This window comes from Lepisosteus platostomus, chromosome 5, assembly GCF_059453375.1.
Source record: "Lepisosteus platostomus isolate fLepPlt1 chromosome 5, fLepPlt1.hap1, whole genome shotgun sequence".
Classification (NCBI taxonomy): Eukaryota; Metazoa; Chordata; class Actinopteri; order Semionotiformes; family Lepisosteidae; genus Lepisosteus; species Lepisosteus platostomus.
In genome coordinates this window covers 2,516,198-2,536,375 of record NC_142615.1, presented here as the reverse complement: position 1 = coordinate 2,536,375, position 20,178 = coordinate 2,516,198, and the positions used below count along the sequence as shown (strand labels likewise).

Here is a 20,178-nt window from a genome sequence, read left to right as displayed (position 1 = left end):
ATTCCACGCGATTTCATTGCGGAACAAAGACAAAGAGCTTTTTCAACCCGCCCAAATTTGAAATCAAAACTCACATGGTAAAAACATTTACAGCCACTGGGGGGCATCGTGTGACAGACCACGTGCTGGCGAGCCTGACTTCCGTGTTCTTATAGAGGCGTTTCTCTCTGACGTTTGACATGTGAAAATATCAGGAGCGTCAGTTATCGCGGCAGGTGCCTCGTTTTTCGGATTTAGATTTCTGGTGTAACGATTTCAGGCAGATTCTAGTTACAGTTTAACAGCTTCTCCCAGGTCTTCTAGTGCTGCAGACACACACACTGACCCCTCCAGGACCAGGACTGGACAGCCCTGCTTTAGAGACCCCTGGAGACTCTGCAGACACACACACACACTGACCCCTCCAGGACCAGGACTGGACAGCCCTGCTTTAGAGACCCCTGGAGACTCTGCAGACACACACACACACTGACCCCTCCAGGACCAGGACTGGACAGCCCTGCTTTAGAGACCCCTGGAGACTCTGCAGACACACACACACACTGACCCCTCCAGGACCAGGACTGGACAGCCCTGCTTTAGAGACCCCTGGAGACTCTGCAGACACACACACACTGACCCCTCCAGGACCAGGACTGGACAGCCCTGCTTTAGAGACCCCTGGAGACTCTGCAGACACACACACACTGACCCCTCCAGGACCAGGACTGGACAGCCCTGCTTTAAAGACCCCTGGAGACTCTGCAGACACACACACACTGACCCCTCCAGGACCAGGACTGGACAGCCCTGCTTTAAAGACCCCTGGAGACTCTGCAGACACACACACACACACTGACCCCTCCAGGACCAGGACTGGACAGCCCTGCTTTAAAGACCCCTGGAGACTCTGCAGACACACACACACTGACCCCTCCAGGACCAGGACTGGACAGCCCTGCTTTAAAGACCCCTGGAGACTCTGCAGACACACACACACACACTGACCCCTCCAGGACCAGGACTGGACAGCCCTGCTGTTTCTGAAATGCCTGATCTATGATTGAGCCTGTTCTAAAAGTCAGTGAGTCTTATTCATGTGTTCCTTGTTATAGCGACTGTTTCTGTATTTGCTGTGCTGTGTCTCTCTGCAGAGTCCCAGTATGATGCTCTGGATTGTCTTCACTGGGATCTTCTTCAATGGAGGTGAGAGCTCAAGACATTTATTCGAATTATTCCCTTCCTCGTATGGGAGCAAATTTAAAAAGCACTATATATTCAACCTGCATACATCCAATACTGACCAACACACCCTGTTGTTTAGTTTTGTTGCTGTTTCTCACTCTACTGTGTGTTTATGAGAGTTGTATTGCTGTCTCTTGCCTCTGATAGCTGTTTGCAAGTGTGTTGTCTTGTGGTGGTGTTGCCTCTCTCTCTCGTGTGATTATGATGGTGTTGTCTTTTTGTGTTCTGTCTCTCTTTCGTCTGTTTATGAGTGTGATGTCTAGCTGTGTTGTTGTGTTGCTGTGTCTCTCCCCATTGTGTTTATGAGGGTGTAATTTAGTTGTGTTGCTGTGTCTCTCTCTCCAGTGTGTGTCTGTCAGGTGGTGTCTAGTTGTGTTGCTGTGTCTCTCTCTCCAGTGTGTGTCTGTCAGGGGGTGTCTAGTTGTGTCTCTCTCTCCAGTGTGTGTCTGTGAGGGGGTGTCCAGTTGTGTTGCTGTGTCTCTCTCCAGTGTGTGTCTGTCAGGGGGTGTCCAGTTGTGTTGCTGTGTCTCTCTCCAGGGTGTAATTTAGTTGTGTTGCTGTCTGTCTCAGTGTGCTCAGATCCTGTCTCGGTGTCGGTGAGATTTGGGGGTTCAGTCTCTCTGCCCTGTGACGGATCAGCCTACAGAGGGACCCCAGAAGATCATCTCTTCTTCCTGTGGCAGACAGAGGACAGACGTGTGTGTGAGTACAACAATGGGAAAGTCTACACCGGCCCCGGGTTCGAGAACAGAGCTGAGGTGTCCAGAGAGACGATCAGACGAGGAAACTTCTCCCTGACTCTTCATCACGCCTCCTTCTCTGATGAAGACATCTACAAGTGTTCGTACGAACATGAGAGAGATCGGCTGAAATTTTTGGGAAGTGTCCATCTCATCATCACAGGTAAGTGGTGGGAATTTCTTTTCTACCAGAACAGAAAGTCCCAGGAAGTTTGTGAAACAAAACATTTGATCACACAAATGTAGGTCATTACTGTCTTTATCAGGGGGACTTCTGTCCTTCTCTCTCAGCTCAATCAGAAGGTGGCACAGTATGGGGCCCTGGGTTCAGTGCCGGACTGGGCTGCTGTCTGTGTGGAGTCTGCATGTTCTCCCAGGGTTCATGTGGGTTTCCTCCCACAGTCCAAAGACATGCTGGTGGGTCACTTTCCTTCTGGGAAAACTGGCTCTGGTGTGTCTGTGTGTGTCCTGTGATGGACTGGTGTCCTGTCCAGGGTGTGTGAGTGTGTGTGTATCCTGTGATGGACTGGTGTCCTGTCCAGGGTGTGTGTGTGTGTGTGTGTCCTGTGATGGACTGGTGTCCTGTCCAGGGTGTGTGAGTGTGTGTGTGTCCTGTGATGGACTGGTGTCCTGTCCAGGGTGTGTGAGTGTGTGTGTGTCCTGTGATGGACTGGTGTCCTGTCCAGGGTGTGTGAGTGTGTGTGTGTCCTGTGATGGACTGGCGTCCTGTCCAGGGTGTGTGTGTGTGTCCTGTGATGGACTGGTGTCCTGTCCAGAGTGTGTGAGTGTGTGTGTGTGTGTGTGTGTCCTGTGATGGACTGGTGTTCTGTCCAGGGTGTGTGAGTGTGTGTGTGTCCTGTGATGGACTGGCGTCCTGTCCAGGGTGTGTGTGTGTGTCCTGTGATGGACTGGTGTCCTGTCCAGAGTGTGTGAGTGTGTGTGTGTGTGTGTGTGTGTGTGTGTGTGTCCTGTGATGGACTGGTGTTCTGTCCAGGGTGTGTGAGTGTGTGTGTGTGTCCTGTGATGGACTGGTGTCCTGTCTAGGGTGTGTGAGTGTGTGTGTGTGTGTCCTGTGATGGACTGGTGTCCTGTCCAGGGTGTGTGAGTGTGTGTGTGTCCTGTGATGGACTGGTGTCCTGTCCAGGGTGTGTGAGTGTGTGTGTGTCCTGTGATGGACTGGTGTCCTGTCCAGGGTGTGTGAGTGTGTGTGTGTCCTGTGATGGACTGGTGTCCTGTCCAGGGTGTGTGAGTGTGTGTGTGTCCTGTGATGGACTGGTGTCCTGTCCAGGGTGTGTGAGTGTGTGTGTGTCCTGTGATGGCCTGGTGTCCTGTCCAGGGTGTGTGTGTGTGTGTGTGTGTGTGTCCTGTGATGGACTGGTGTCCTGTCCAGGGTGAACCCTGCCTGTTGCTTGCTGGGATAGACTCCAGCTCACCTGCGGCCCTGCACTGGATTAAAGCCGAGATTGAAAGTCATGTGAAACAATGCAGTCCTCGAGCACTAACGCAAATGGCTGTGTTTCCTCTGTGTTATTTCAAGAACACCGTCTCTGCCTTCAGCTCCCAGGATGCACAGGGGTCAAAGGTCATAGAGGCACAGGAAATGACATCATGACGGGCTGCTCTTCTGGCTGGTGTTTAATCCACTGGGCACGGAGAGCTGAGAACTCACTGTCCGTAAGTTGTAGATAGTCTGCCTCAGGAACACAGAGACAGGACAGAAGAGCAAGAGAGCTTGGAGCCGATGGGGCAGATCTGTGTGCAGACAAACTCTCCAGAGTGAGTCACATCTGGAGAAGTGCTCCTTGTGTCATGAGAGATTTCGAACACGCTACGTACGATCAGACAACTGAATGGTAGGGCATAGCAAAAGAGAATTTTAACCAAAGGGATTTGTGTCCTTCTCTCTCAGGTCATTCAGAAGTCCTCACCCTGCTGCCTGGAGACAGTCTGTCCCTCCCTCTCCACACTGCTGCTCCAGTGGAGGTGCTGTTTGATCCTGCAGGATCTGCCCAGTCTCCCAGAGTCTTACTGAACAGCACAGGGCCCCCTGGCCCCGGGTACGAGCAGAGAGTGTGGGTGCAGGACGGCTCTCTGACACTGCGCTCCCTCACACCAGCTGATCAGGGGAGCTACACAGTGAGGGACCTTCAGGGAAACACCATCAGCACTGCGATCGTCACTGTGGAGGGTGAGCAGGTCTACAGCAGGGGGACTAGAGGGGTCTCCACTCCTGACAGAGGGGGGTTCTTATATCGCTCTCTGTCCTGATTGTCTTCCAGCTCGCAGAGACAATGTCACCCTGCAGGCTGGAGCCTCTCTGTCTGTCCCCCTGATCACTGGAGAGCCGGTGGAGGTGCTGTTTGATCCTGCAGGTTCAGGAGACTGGACCTCAGTGTGTTCTGTCCAGAGCAGCACAGCCAGCTGTGTCCCCCAGTACAGAGACAGAGTGTCAGTGGACAATCAGGAGCTGAGACTGCAGGAGCTGAGGGCGTCTGATCAGGGGAGCTACACAGTGAGGGACCTTCAGGGAAACACCATCAGCACTGTGATCGTCACTGTGGAGGGTGAGGATCTTCAGTTCTTCCCATCAGGTCATGTTTTTTATCTAAGGGTTGTGTTAATGCAGCCTGTGGAAGATGTTGAGTCCAAGACATGTTGGGGTGCAGTCTGTAGGATTCCAGATGTTGCGCCCCAGGAGTATTGGGGTGCAATCTGTAGGATTCCAGATGTTGCGCCCCAGGAGTGTTGGGGTGCAGTCTGTAGGATTCCAGATGTTGTACCTCATGGGTATTGGGGTGCAGTCTGTAGGATTCCAGATGTCGTGCCCCAGGAGTGTTGGGGTGCAGTCTGTAGGATTCCAGGTGTTGAGCCCCAGGAGTGTTGGGGTGCGGTCTGAAGGATTGTAGGTGTCGTGCCCCAGGAGTGTTGGGGTGCAGTCTGTAGGATTGTAGGTGTCGTGCCCCAGGAGTGTGGGGGTGCAGTCTGTAGGATTGCAGGTGTCGTGCCCCAGGAGTGTTGGGGTGCAGTCTGTAGGATTGCAGGTGTCGTGCCCCAGGAGTGTTGGGGTACAGTCTGTAGGATTGTAGGTGTCGTGCCCCAGGAGTGTGGGGGTGCGGTCTGTAGGATTGTAGGTGTCGTGCCCCAGGAGTGTTGGGGTACGGTCTGTAGGATTGTAGGTGTCGTGCCCCAGGAGTGTGCGGGTGCGGTCTGTAGGATTGTAGGTGTCGTGCCCCAGGAGTGTGGGGGTGCAGTCTGTAGGATTGCAGGTGTCGTGCCCCAGGAGTGTTGGGGTGCAGTCTGTAGGATTGCAGGTGTCGTGCCCCAGGAGTGTTGGGGTGCAGTCTGTAGGATTGCAGGTGTCGTGCCCCAGGAGTGTGGGGGTGCAGTCTGCAGGATTGTAGGTGTCGTGCCCCAGGAGTGTGGGGGTGCGGTCTGTAGGATTGTAGGTGTCGTGCCCCAGGAGTGTGGGGGTGCGGTCTGTAGGATTGTAGGTGTCGTGCCCCAGGAGTGTGGGGGTGCGGTCTGTAGGCTTGTAGGTGTCGTGCCCCAGGAGTGTGGGGGTGCGGTCTGTAGGATTGTAGGTGTCGTGCCCCAGGAGTGTGGGGGTGCGGTCTGTAGGATTGTAGGTGTCGTGCCCCAGGAGTGTGGGGTGCGGTCTGTAGGATTGTAGGTGTCGTGCCCCAGGAGTGTTGGGGTGCAGTCTGTAGGATCGTAGGTGTCGTGCCCCAGTGACGCTGTGTCTGTCTCTCTCTCGCCAACAGCCCCTCATACCCGGAGCCGTGTGGTCAGTGCTGTGGCCACTGGCCTCGCTGGTGCCTGTGTCCTGGCCGTGGTGGCTGTGATCTGGGGTAAGAGGGGAAACTCGGGGGCAGTGGGCAGTACCGGGCAGCACCAGAGGGCCCGGCGCCTGGAGAGGACAGGGAGGACGAGACGCTGACCGGCCCTCCTCACCAGCACTGTCCCACAGCCTGGCCGGACCACCGGGGTGCCCCACTGAGAGTGGGGGTGCAGGGAGATCCAGCCATTCCCAATGGACACCCTGCTGTTCCCAGTGAAGATCCAGCCATTCCCAATGGACACCCTGCTGTTCCCAGTGAAGATCCAGCCATTCCCAGAGGACACCCTGCTGTTCCCAGTGAAGATCCAGCCATTCCCAGCGGATACCCTGCTGTTCCCAGTGAAGATCCAGCCATTCCCAGAGGACACCCTGCTGTTCCCAGTGAAGATCCAGTCATTCCCAGCGGTGATCCTACATCCTGACTCGAGGATCTTGTCTGGTCTTCTCAAGGGGAACTGTAGTCACACCACTGTAGTCAGCTCTTTACATATCGGGTGAGACCACTGTAGGTGCGTTTTCTATTCTTTTTTTGTATTGTTCTGCACTGAGTTTTTTTAATGAACAAATGTTTGTTTGTTTTTTAACAAAGGAACAAGTGAGAGGTTTCTTCCCTGCTTGAAAGAGGAGAGAGAAAACGCAACGTTTCGGCTGTGATCTTCACACCCGAAGGGGGCTTCAGAGCCGAAACGGTGCGGTTTTTCTCTCTCCTCTTTCCGGCAGGGAAGAAACCTCTCACTTGGCATGCTGACGCAGCTGCCCGCCTGAAATGTGTTTTTACTGTGTTTGGAACTGATTTAACCTTGACCGTTTAATTGCTCTGAACTGCCGCAAGGTGCTCTTGCTCAGAACAAATGTCTAACGTACTAGAGACTGAGCGGTGCTCATGGGGTTGGGGTTTTGTATGGGGGATTTTTTTATTTTATTTTTGGCTAACTTTCTTACTATGTTTTTAACAAGACTATTTATTGTAGAGGTCCGTAGCGCTGCTGGGCAGCTCTAAAAACCCACCGACAGGCAGCTCTTATTCCTCAAGTCTTCAGTCCCAAAGGGGCAGAGATCAGTAGAATTAAAGAACTACACTTCCCATTATTCACTGGGCCTCACGAGTCTTCAGTCCCAAAGGGGCAGAGGTCAGTAGAATTAAAATACTACACTTCCCAGTATTCACTGGGCCTCACAAGTCTTCAGTCCCAAAGGGGCAGAGGACAATAACATTAAAGAACTACACTTCCCAGCATACACTGGGCCTCACAAGTCTTCAGTCCCAAAGGGGCAGAGGACAATAACATTAAAGAACTACACTTCCCAGCATACACTGTGCCTCAAGTCTTCAGTCCCAAAGGGGCAGAGATCAGTAGAATTAAAGAACTACACTTCCCAGTATTCACTGGGCCTCACAAGTCTTCAGTCCCAAAGGGGCAGAGGTCAGTAGAATTAAAAAATTACACTTCCCAGTATTCACTGGGCCTCACAAGTCTTCAGTCCCAAAGGGGCAGAGGACAATAACATTAAAGAACTACACTTCCCAGCATACACTGGGCCTCAAGTCTTCAGTCCCAAAGGGGCAGAGATCAGTAGAATTAAAGAACTACACTTCCCAGTATTCACTGGGCCTCACAAGTCTTCAGTCCCAAAGGGGCAGAGGTCAGTAGAATTGAAGAACTACACTTCCCAGCATTTACTGGGCCTCACAAGTCTTCAGTCCCAAAGGGACTCAGTCGCATTGAAGAACTACAATTCCCAGTTTTCTGTGCCCCTTGACTTGAAAAGCATGCTCCCTTTAAACTCAATCAAGTGCACAGTGATGTACAGAAATGTTGACTCATTTACTTTTTTTCTCGGTATGTGTGAGCGAGTGGGGTATCGCAAAATCAGAACGGTAAATCATTTTATTTCTGTCTCGAGTGAGTGAAGGAAATGATTGGGGGTTTTACATTTCCTTGGGCGTTAGGTTCTGTGTTTCAGTTGGAAGTGATTTTTTTTACCTACTTTTCTATGAAACCGCAGCTGTTCGTATCTGATCATTATCATCAACCAGGAGTTACCTTAAAGTGTTAGTTTTCGGCTTCTAGGATGGACGACTCGAATCACTAATTACCAGGAGCTGAGACATTAAGCGCGTTTCTAATTGACTAGTAGCAGCTTTTTTATGGTTCATTTTCAGTTTTGATGAGGTTTCCAAACGCACTGTTTGGCACTGTGGTTTGCTGTAAGTTTTTTTTTATCTACGACAATGTTTTTATACACCATTTTTATACTACAACCGTGTGTGACTTTGTTTGCAAATGACGGCTTTGACTTGTTTTTTTGATAATTAATAAATGAAGTTGGTCAGTGTGGACTGTTCCTTTGATGTTCCTCCTCGATAAAGAGAGTAAAGCAGACCCACTGGACTCAAGACCCTCTGCAACACGGACACAAGCCTGCAGGAGTTATCGGAAACCTCATTTTAGGGAAAACACATTAGGCAGCCTGCTTACTTGTGGACCAGACTCAGCCCAGACCTGTCACTTCTGTCTACTGCATGCATAACCCGCAGTACCGAGTGTCTTACTGTAAAACACTGATGTTTGCACATATACTGTAGATACTATCAAATGGCTTGAAACCATGAGGAAGTGACGATAGGTGTACTCCGAGTCCTGCTCCGATTAACGCCGTTTCTCGACAATTAGATCAGAACGACTTCTTTCTTTTATTTTATTTTTTTGCATTGAGTTCATATTCCCTATAAACAAAAGACCCGCGCACACACACACACTCTTGGGGGGGGAGAGGCGTAATTGTATTGATCATGTCGTCTGCCTCCGCAGAAACATGCAATATACTCGCGTCCGGGGGGGTTGGCTGACTGTAGCACTGGTGAATGTGTTGGGGTTTTTAAAAATACATTTCGGGCTGGCAGGAGGAAGGGAGACGAGAGAGAAAGATCTAATCCCAGAGTTCCCACACCTGCCAGAATCCCAACGGGTCCTGATCCTACTGGGAGAGGGAGGAGGGAACTCAGCTGAACTGTCAGCCCAGTGTGTGATCTCCTGTCCCAGCCTGAGGAACAGACAGTGAGCCTGTCTCTCAATAATAATAATACAGTGTGTGATCTCCTGTCCCAGCCCGAGGAACAGACAGTGAGCCTGTCTCTCAATAATAATAATACAGTGTGTGATCTCCTGTCCCAGCCTGAGGAACAGACAGTGAGCCTGCCTGTCAATAATAATAATACAGTGTGTGATCTCCTGTCCTAGCCTGAGGAACAGACAGTGAGCCTGTCTCTCAATAATAATAATACAGTGTGTGATCTCCTGTCCCAGCCTGAGGAACAGACAGTGAGCCTGTCTCTCAATAATAATAATACAGTGTGTGATCTCCTGTCCCAGCCTGAGGAACAGACAGTGAGCCCGTCTCTCAATAATAGAGAGAGATGCACTCCCTTTCGGATGCACTCGCGTCTCTTGAACGCCGCCTCAACAAAGTCAAAGTTTTATTTTCCCCGAAATCCGAGGGGTGGAAAATAAAACTTTGACTTTGTTTTCGTCGACAGAAACGAGCGGCGCACCGATGCCACACGTGTCACAAGAGGCCAACAAGACCCTAGGGACCGCAGACTGCAGCCCTGAACCGAAAGAGTTAAACCGAAAGTAAAAGGACAGTCACGTGGGAGTAGTAGGAGGGGACAGACGCTCAAGGCGCCAGTGTTTGAAAATGTTTGCGCTCCTGAACCTTGTTCACTTTGTCTCGGCTCTTTCTCCCGAGACGGAAGATCCCGCAGAAATCTCCGTCCAGGGCTGACGAGGAGCGCACTAGGTGAGTAGAGCCTCTCGGCGGCCAGCTTAGCTTGCAATGACATTATAAGGCTGCACATCCTCTCTTCAGCACAGGGATAAACACCTTCCCTCGTTCCTGTGCCTCCCGACGCAGCCCGCCCTGCTGGAACTGCTTTAATCGCACGGATCCCGCCCTGAAACGGGTTCGAGAAGCCGTGCAAACGCCGTCATCGGGGCTAGGAAAAAAAAAAAGCTATTTTATGAAGGCACCCCACCACCAACACAAACGAGTTAGCAACCGGACGCCGAGGGAGAACGTGCATGATTAGCGCTGTCGCTTGGGCTGGTAGGGAACGGCTTTCAATCGGGTTCCGGTGCGAGTTTTGAACGGCACAGACTAAAACAGAACTGCTGTGTGTGTTTGTGTGTGCGGTGGGAACAAGCTGCCCAGCCCTGTGGTTGAAGCCGATACCCTGGCTTCTCTCCAGACACAGCTGGGTGAGCTCCTCCAGTCAGGACAGGAGGCTCTTCTGTACACAGAGGGGGGTGGAGGTGGGGAACAGGCTGCCCAGCCCTGTGGTTGAAGCCGATACCCTGGCTTCTCTCCAGACACAGCTGGGTGAGCTCCTCCAGTCAGGACAGGAGACTCTTCTGTACACAGAGGGGGGTAGGGGTGTGGAACAAGCTGCCCAGCCCTGTGGTTGAAGCCGATACCCTGGCTTCTCTCCAGACACAGCTGGGTGAGCTCCTCCAGTCAGGACAGGAGGCTCTTCTGTACACAGAGGGGGGTGGGGGTGGGGAACAAGCTGCCCAGCCCTGTGGTTGAAGCCGATACCCTGGCTTCTCTCCAGACACAGCTGGGTGAGCTCCTCCAGTCAGGACAGGAGGCCCTACTGTACACAGAGGGGGGTGGGGGTGGGGAACAGGCTGTCCAGCCCTGTGGTTGAAGCCGATACCCCGGCTTCTCTCCAGACACAGCTGGGTGAGCTCCTCCAGTCAGGACAGGAGGCTCTTCTGTACACAGAGGGGGGTGGGGGTGGGGAACAGGCTGCCCAGCCCTGTGGTTGAAGCCGATACCCTGGCTTCTCTCCAGACACAACTGGGTGAGCTCCTCCAGTCAGGACAGGAGGCTCTGCTGTACACAGAGGGGGGTGGGGGTGGGGAACAGGCTGCCCAGCCCTGTGGTTGAAGCCGATACCCTGGCTTCTCTCCAGACACAGCTGGGTGAGCTCCTCCAGTCAGGACAGGAGGCTCTTCTGTACACAGAGGGGGGTGGGGGTGGGGAACAGGCTGCCCAGCCCTGTGGTTGAAGCCGATACCCTGGCTTCTCTCCAGACACAGCTGGGTGAGCTCCTCCAGTCAGGACAGGAGGCTCTGCTGTACACAGAGGGGGGTGGGGGTGGGGAACAGGCTGCCCAGCCCTGTGGTTGAAGCCGATACCCTGGCTTCTCTCCAGACACAGCTTGATGAGCTCCTCCAGTCAGGACAGGAGGCTCTTCTGTACACAGAGGGGGGTGGGGGTGGGGAACAGGCTGCCCAGCCCTGTGGTTGAAGCCGATACCCTGGCTTCTCTCCAGACACAGCTGGGTGAGCTCCTCCAGTCAGGACAGGAGGCTCTTCTGTACACAGAGGGGGGTGGGGGTGTGGAACAAGCTGCCCAGCCCTGTGGTTGAAGCCGATACCCTGGCTTCTCTCCAGACACAGCTTGATGAGCTCCTCCAGTCAGGACAGGAGGCTCTTCTGTACACAGAGGGGGGTGGGGGTGGGGAACAGGCTGCCCAGCCCTGTGGTTGAAGCCGATACCCTGGCTTCTCTCCAGACACAGCTGGGTGAGCTCCTCCAGTCAGGACAGGAGGCTCTTCTGTACACAGAGGGGGGTGGGGGTGGGGAACAGGCTGCCCAGCCCTGTGGTTGAAGCCGATACCCTGGCTTCTCTCCAGACACAGCTGGGTGAGCTCCTCCAGTCAGGACAGGAGGCTCTTCTGTACACAGAGGGGGGTGGGGGTGGGGAACAGGCTGCCCAGCCCTGTGGTTGAAGCCGATACCCTGGCTTCTCTCCAGACACAGCTTGATGAGCTCCTCCAGTCTCCTCTTCACGGTTTCCTTGTGCAACATGAACACTTCGGCGGTTGTGCACGCAGGAAACGGGCTGAAACTGCTCGTTTCGGGGGGGGGGGCGTAATTGTATTGATCATGTCGTCTGACTCCGCAGAAACATGCAATATACTCGCGTCCGGGGGGGTTGGCTGACAGTAGCACTGGTGAATGTGTTGGAGTTTTTAAAAATACATTTCGGGCTGGCAGGAGAGAAGGGAGAGAGAGAGAAAGATCTAATCCCAGAGTTCCCACACCTGCCAGAATCCCAACGGGTCCCGATCCTACTGGGAGAGGGAGGAGGGAACTCAGCTGAACTGGCAGCCCAGTGTGTGATCTCCTGTCCCAGCCTGAGGAGCAGACAGTGAGCCTGTCTCTCAATAATAATAATACAGTGTGTGATCTCCTGTCCCAGCCTGAGGAACAGACAGTGAGCCCGTCTCTCAATAATAATAATACAGTGTGTGATCTCCTGTCCCAGCCTGAGGAACAGACAGTGAGCCTGTCTCTCAATAATAATAATAATACAGTGTGTGATCTCCTGTCCCAGCCTGAGGAACAGACAGTGAGCCTGTCTCTCAATAATAATAATACAGTGTGTGATCTCCTGTCCCAGCCTGAGGAACAGACAGTGAGCCTGTCTCTCAATAATAATAATAATACAGTGTGTGATCTCCTGTCCCAGCCTGAGGAACAGTGAGCCTGTCTCTCAATAATAATAATACACTGTGTGATCTCCTGTCCCAGCCTGAGGAACAGACAGTGAGCCTGTCTCTCAATAATAATAATAATATAGTGTGTGATCTCCTGTCCCAGCCTGAGGAACAGTGAGCCTGTCTCTCAATAATAATAATACAGTGTGTGATCTCCTGTCCCAGCCTGAGGAACAGACAGTGAGCCTGTCTCTCAATAATAATAATACAGTGTGTGATCTCCTGTCCCAGCCTGAGGAACAGACAGTGAGCCTGTCTCTCAATAATAATAATACAGTGTGTGATCTCCTGTCCCAGCCTGAGGAACAGTGAGCCAGTCTCTCAATAATAATAATACAGTGTGTGATCTCCTGTCCCAGCCTGAGGAACAGACAGTGAGCCTGTCTCTCAATAATAATAATACAGTGTGTGACCTCCTGTCCCAGCCTGAGGAACAGTGAGCCTGTCTCCTAATAATGCTTAATCTGTCTACAGTACATGTCAATATTTTAGGATATGTCTTTGTTGTAAATGTCTGTAATATATCTGTAGCTTTTAATGTGTTTTTAGTTTCGTTTCATGTTAATTTTATTATTTTTATTGGCTTTGGCAACGCTGATTGTACCCATCGGTCACGCTAATAAAGCCCCTTGAATTGGATTGGAAATAAAACCCTGTGCAGGCTGGCGCGGTTTCGTTTAGTCTTCCGCGAAAGCGCATGGAACGGCCACGCGGTTCCGATCGCCAGTGTTCCCCGCCTGAGCCACGCGTGAAAGTGGGTGCGTTTCCTCGGGGCCCCTGGGACACGCCTGAAGCTGCGGCCACCCAGTGCCCACGGCGGCGACCCCCGGTTGCAATTCCACGCGATTTCATTGCGGAACAAAGACAAAGAGCTTTTTCAACCCGCCCAAATTTGAAATCAAAACTCACGTGGTAATACCATTTACAGCCACTGGGGGGCATCGTGTGACAGACCACGTGCTGGCGAGCCTGGCCTCCGTGTTGTTGTTTTTTATTTTTATTTATGCTTAACAAAAGAACAAACATTACAATACAAACAAGAGTACATATAACAATTCCAAACAAAAATATCGTCAGGGGTACATACTACTACATCAATTCAAGTTATGAAAAAAGGTTAAACAAATTAAATAAAAATAATGTCTGCACCGCTTTCATATTTTTGCATTTCGAAATAGTCTGCAAATACCCCTTTACTTCCATTTTAAAATACTCAAACACAGGGTACCTCCCAGACCACTTCATTTTATGTATGTGATAACGTGCCAATATAATAATTAAATTTATTACAAAAGAAATTTTTATATTGTTTTCACTGGGGCTGACTTCCGTGTTCTTATAGAGGTCTTTCTCTCTGACGTTTGACATGTGAAAATATCAGCAGCGTCAGTTATCGCTGCCTCGGTCCCGTCCTTCATCGAGACCTGTTTGTTTTCGTCTCCGGCAGAGACCGCGGCAGGTGTCTCGTTTACAAAATCCGGGATTTAGATTTCTGATGTAACGAGTTCAGGCAGATTCTAGTTACAGTTTAACAGCTTCTCCCAGGTCTTTTAGTGCTGCAGGTTTAAAGACCCCTGGAGACTCTGCAGACACACACACACTGACCCCTCCAGGACCAGGACTGGACAGCCCTCCTTTAAAGACCCCTGGAGACTCTGCAGACACACACACTGACCCCTCCAGGACCAAGACTGGACAGCCCTGCTTTAAAGACCCCTGGAGACTCTGCAGACACACACACTGACCCCTCTAGGACCAGGACTGGACAGCCCTGCTTTAAAGACCCCTGGAGACTCTGCAGACACACACACACACACACACACACACACACACACACACACTGACCCCTCCAGGACCAAGACTCGACAGCCCTGCTTTAAAGACCCCTGGAGACTCTGCAGACACACACACACTGACCCCTCCAGGACCAGGACTGGACAGCCCTGCTTTAAAGACCCCTGGAGACTCTGCAGACACACACACACTGACCCCTCCAGGACCAGGACTGGACAGCCCTGCTTTAAAGACCCCTGGAGACTCTGCAGACACACACACACACTGACCCCTCCAGGACCAGTACTGGACAGCCCTGCTTTAAAGACCCCTGGAGACTCTGCAGACACACACACACTGACCCCTCCAGGACCAGGACTGGACAGCCCTGCTTTAAAGACCCCTGGAGACTCTGCAGACACACACACACACACTGACCCCTCCAGGACCAGGACTGGACAGCCCTGCTTTAAAGACCCCTGGAGACTCTGCAGACACACACACTGACCCCTCCAGGACCAGGACTGGACAGCCCTGCTGTTTCTGAAATGCCTGATCTATGATTGAGCCTGTTCTAAAAGTCAGTGAGTCTTATTTATGTGTTCCTTGTTATAGCGACTGTTTCTGTATTTGCTGTGCTGTGTCTCTCTGCAGAGTCCCAGTATGATGCCCTGGGCTGTCTTCACTGGGATCTTCTTCAATGGAGGTGAGAGCTGAAAACATTTTTTGATAATTCCATCAAGTGAAAGTAAGTGAAAGTAAAAAGAACTACAGTAAATATTCAACATGCAGATAACAACCAACATTTTCTTCATTTAACGTCTAATGCCTGCGTTTAATCCTTATACCCGATTGAGGTGTCATTTTCCGTCTTCTTAGTTTCTAAACTCTTGAGTTGTGTTGTTCACTATGAACTGTGCTCCTGCCAAAATAGATCAGTATTTCTCACATAAATCGGTATTTGTTCTTAATGGAAATCTGGCAACTTTCTCAGTAAGGAAAAGTTTGATCACAGTAATATTAACATCCGGTACGTTTGTTTCACTGTGTTGTGGAGCTTGGTGAAGATTGAATATCCTGTGTTCATCATGCAAAGAAAGTTCTCAGGGCACAGTGCTGTGTGACCAGATCTATTGATTACAGTCGGGGTGTCGTAGACTGATGCTCGCTGCGTCTGAGTTTCTCCTGCGTGTGTCTGTAAGGGTGCTGTCCTGCGTCTCTTTCTCGGTGTCGCTGGGAGGCAGTGGCTGATTGGGTAGAAAAACCTGTATCTTTGTGTGTCCGTGACGGCGCTGCTGTCTCCCTCAGTCTGCCCAGGTCCTGTCTCGGTGTCGGTGAGGTTTGGGGACTCGGTCTCTCTGCCCTGTGACGGATCAGCCTACAGGGGGACCCCAGAAGATCATCTCTTCTTCCTGTGGCAGACAGAGGACAGACGTGTGTGCGAGTACAACAATGGGAGACTCTACACCGGCCTCGGGTTCGAGAACAGAGCTGAGGTGTCCAGAGAGACGATCAGACGAGGAAACTTCTCCCTGACTCTTCATCACGCCTCCTTCTCTGATGAAGACGTCTACAAGTGTCTGTACGAACATGAGGAAGATCGGCTGAAATTTCTGGGAAGTGTCCACCTCATCATCACAGGTAAGTGGTGGGAATTTCTTTTCTACCAGAACAGGAAGTTTGTGAAACAAAACATTTGATCACACACATGTAGGTCATTACTGTCTTATCAGGGGGACTTCTGTCCTTCTCTCTCAGGTCATTCAGAAGTCCTCACCCTGCTGCCTGGAGACAGTCTGTCTCTCCCTCTCCACACTGCTGAGCCAGTGGAGGTGCTGTTTGATCCTGCAGGATCTGCCCAGTCTCCCAGAGTCTTCCTGAGCAGCGCAGGGCTCCCTGGCCCCGGGTACGAGCAGAGAGTGTGGGTGCAGGACGGCTCTCTGACACTGCGCTCCCTCACACCAGCTGATCAGGGGAGCTACACAGTGAGGGACCTTCAGGGAAACACCATCAGCACTGCGATCGTCACTGTGGAGGGTGAGCAGGTCTACAGCAGGGGGACTAGAGGGGTCTCCACTCCTGACAGAGGGGGGTTCTTATATCGCTCTCTGTCCTGATTGTCTTCCAGCTCGCAGAGACACTGTCACCCTGCAGGCTGGAGCCTCTCTGTCTGTCCCCCTGCTCACTGGAGAGCCGGTGGAGGTGCTGTTTGACCCTGCAGGCTCAGGAGACTGGACCTCAGTGTGTTCTGTCCAGAGCAGCACAGCCAGCTGTGTCCCCCAGTACAGAGACAGAGTGTCAGTGGACAATCAGGAGCTCAGGCTGCAGGAGCTGAGGGCGTCTGATCAGGGGAGCTACACAGTGAGGGACCTTCAGGGAAACACCATCAGCACTGCGATCGTCACTGTGGAGGGTGAGTGCAGGTCTCGGGGGTCCGCCCTGTGCACCGTCGTCGCCACAGACCCGACAGCGGTTTCCTCCCTGACATCACGGCGGATTACGGCGTTTGTGTGCGTGTGCCCCTCTTCAACAGAGCCCCCTGGTGGTGGAATCGCTGTCGTGTGCGGAGCGGCGGCGGGGGTCCTTCTGGTTGTCGTGGCTACGGCGGCCGTGGCGAGGAGGCGGATGCGGAGAGAGGCCGACAGCAGGGGACGCCGCTGGTGCAGGACGAGGCGCGTCCGCGGAGATTCGGCAGCCGAGAGCGCGGAACCTCTGATGGCGACTACCGGTGCTGAACTGCCCGACCCCCCCCTGCTCTCCTCCTCTGTAAGGAGCGGCTCATGACTGGATTCTGCAGGACGGTCCCTGGGTCTGTCCCTGCATGACTAGCGCCGGGATTCACACCCTGAAGACAGCCTGAGCAGGACTGTGAGCAGGGGAGCCACACACACACACCCTGAAGACAGCCTGAGCAGGACTGGGAGCAGGGGAGCCACACACACACACCCTGAAGACAGCCTGAGCAGGACTGGGAGCAGGGGAGCCACACACACACACCCTGAAGACAGCCTGAGCAGGACTGGGAGCAGGGGAGACACACACACACACCCTGAAGACAGCCTGAGCAGGACTGTGAGCAGGGGAGACACACACACCCACCCTGAAGACAGCCTGAGCAGGACTGGGAGCAGGGGAGCCACACACACACACCCTGAAGACAGCCTGAGCAGGGGAGACACACACACACCCACCTTGAAGACAGCCTGAGCAGGACTGGGAGCAGGGGAGCCACACACACACACCCTGAAGACAGCCTGAGCAGGACTGGGAGCAGGGGAGACACACACACACACACACACACACACACACACCCTGAAGACAGCCTGAGCAGGACTGGGAGCAGGGGAGACACACACACCCACCCTGAAGACAGCCTGAGCAGGACTGGGAGCAGGGTAGGTAGACACACACACACACCCTGAAGACAGCCTGAGCAGGACTGGGAGCAGGGTAGGTAGACACACACACACACACACACACACACACACACACACACACACACACACACACACACACAGCGGGAGACCAGTATCATCACCGACGGGAACAGGACCAGCGACTTCCAGCTCGTCCCCTCAGAGCGCTGGTGGGGGCTGCCTGGACTCTACGAGCACCAGAACTAAATCATGTACCCCACCTGGATGATGCTCCAGTCCTCTCACACACAGCAGCTCTCAGTGGGCAGGAGAGCAGAGGGATGGAGCCAGTTCAAGGCAATGTTTATTTATATAGATTTGCATTTTCGTTATACAGGCATGTCTGTTCTTCAGTACTGGGCTCATGTGTGAAAGGAGTGTTGTCTGTTTCACCTGCCTGCAAAGCACAATCCCCATCTGGGCCCATGAAGTTAGAAAGTCTCAGGGCAGAGCTGCCCTGACCACAAGGGGGCAGCAGAGAGCCGGGGCTCAGTGGAGCTGAGAGAGAGTCTTGTAAATATCTGTAATAAGTCTGTCGATTTTATTTTACTTTTATTTTTTTTGTTCCATGTGAATTTTCTTATTTTTATTGGCTTTGGCAACACTGATTGTACCCATTGGTCATGCTAATAAAGCACCTTGAATTGACTTGAGAGTCACTGTTGGACGTCATGTATTGCACATTATATATGGAGAATATTTCTGAGCGGGATCGGGCTTCGTTTCTCACTGAAACAGGGTTTTCCTGCCTTAGGAGAAAAAGCACAGCCGCTCCCCTCGAACCTGTGACCATCTGTTAGCGCACCGTACATCGCTTGAAATGCTAGATCATGTTTGTGATGGAAAAAATTCAACTTGCGAGGATTTGTTTCCGTGGAGTGGACGCTCAGATTGAGTCAACGAGAATGGAAACGATCTGAAGTGTTTTCAATTCTTTAATTAATAATAACTGCTCACACTTATAGAGCGCTTTTCTGGACACCCCACTCAAAGCGCTTTACAGGTCAGGGGGATCCCCTCCACCCCCCAAGTGTGCAGCCTGGATGATTAATCCCCCCTGGATGATTAGATGGATCAATAGGATTAATAACCATTTTTCGCAGGGGTGTGTTCTTGCTCCTATTCGGTCATGGCGAGGGGCAGGTCGTCTGCGATTTGCGATTCCATTCTGACCAGCCTGAACACACTGATCAATAAGCCGATGGGGTCAGAGGTCAGAGCTCTGTCCTTGGCGCTGGATGTTTCTGGGTTCAAATCCTGGCGATCTCTTTTTTCGATCTCTTCTCCGTCCCTTGTTGATCAGCGAGTCCGGGTGCGCAAACTCAAGTCCAGAGAAGGCTCAGAACTCGCTCTGGGTTCGAACTCCCCGGTATAAAAGTCCATCGCCTTCACTCATACTCAAACACCCCCCCCACCATCTTTACTCAGCAGGGTGGAAACGCTCGGTGAGAACTCAGTGGAAAACAGAGTTTGGGCCTCCCCAAGGACTCGAACCCACCACCACACAGTCACCGCCCCCCACACCGAGGCCCTGCTCTCCAGATCCACACGCGCACACGGCTGCAAGACCCTTCGTGCCCCACCTGTTCATCTTCCAGGACAAACTTAAATGCAGCAGGAAACGCTTGCTGGACCCAGGCTTCAGAACCGAAGCCTTCCTCCTTCATAGGCCACAGAGTTCGTTAGCTGAGCTCTGGCAGGTCACGCCCACCCACCCACCCACCCAAAGGGCTCCCTCTTTTTGTTCAGCACTGCGTCACTGTGGGAAAGAAGGAGATTGGAAATATAACCCTGCAGGTTATGCTGGGGATTTGAACCTGAACGGCTGAGGGACACAGCCCCCACTTAAAAACAAAGATCAAGTCCCACAGAGGGGTTTGAACCCACAGCCCCAGGGTCAGGGGTCAGGAGCTGTCCCACTGAGCCCCAGTGTCTCAGTGGGAGTGGGAGTGGGAGTGGGGCTCCTGTGTCCTCTAAGGGGTCCCACAGCTGAGTGTCCGAGTCCAGGGGCCCTCCCCTCTCCCCCCAGCTGCCCGCTTCTGCTCCAGGGGGAGAACAGCGCCTCACCGTGGAGGGATCGAGAGACCGAGGGGGCCCAGAGCTCCCCTCCGGCTCAGGGTTCGACACGGAGGAGAAACAGCTCAGCCGATGCCACTCGGCGAGTGGGAGACATGAGTTTGAGTGGGTGCTTCCCCGTGGCAGGAAAACAACATCGTCCCAAAACCCCAGGGAATAACCCTACACATACCCTCACGGGCTGAAGGACTTTCTTGTCTTTAATGAACGATAAACGAAGAAAAAAAGGTAGATACACTGACGCTTACAAATACACATCCGGAACGGAAACGAGTAACGAACAGAAAACCGTCCGCAAGCGATCCGCTCCAAGCGCGACTCGGCCCACACGCACCTGTCTCCCCACGACCAGAACAAACTCAAATCCTTCCCCAGGCGCCGCACGAAATCTGGACGAAACACTCTCGGCAGAAAAATGAAACGTCCGTACTCACAGGCTCTGGGGAACACGTGTTAGCGCAGGACGGAAAAGTCAAGCCTTTCCGTCTTTCGGTGTTCGTAAATGGGTGAACAGTGTCTCAGATCCACGCGTGTCAATTACAA

At 52.5% G+C, this 20,178-nt stretch overlaps 1 protein-coding gene across 9 annotated transcripts in view; it reads left to right on the top strand.

The window, feature by feature from the left end:
• LOC148662448 (CD276 antigen-like) overlaps positions 1–18,214 on the top strand; it is a 68,999-nt gene extending 50,785 nt beyond the window's left edge. For 5 of the 9 annotated variants that reach the window (XM_088632063.1, XM_088632060.1, XM_088632062.1 and 2 more), the window contains 3 exons: positions 4,244–4,528; positions 16,272–16,556; positions 16,677–18,214. In XM_088632063.1, coding sequence (XP_088488189.1) covers positions 4,244–4,528; positions 16,272–16,556; positions 16,677–16,927 — 821 coding nt within the window. In that variant the 3' untranslated portion in view covers positions 16,928–18,214. Of the gene's footprint in view, positions 1–1,133; positions 1,186–1,794; positions 2,128–3,873; positions 4,153–4,243; positions 4,529–9,469; positions 9,604–14,797; positions 14,850–15,451; positions 15,785–15,901; positions 16,181–16,271; positions 16,557–16,676 lie in introns of those variants that run through there. The other 4 variants (XM_088632058.1, XM_088632065.1, XM_088632066.1 and 1 more) reach the window with 4 other exon arrangements.
• Positions 18,215–20,178: the final 1,964 nt, after the last annotated feature.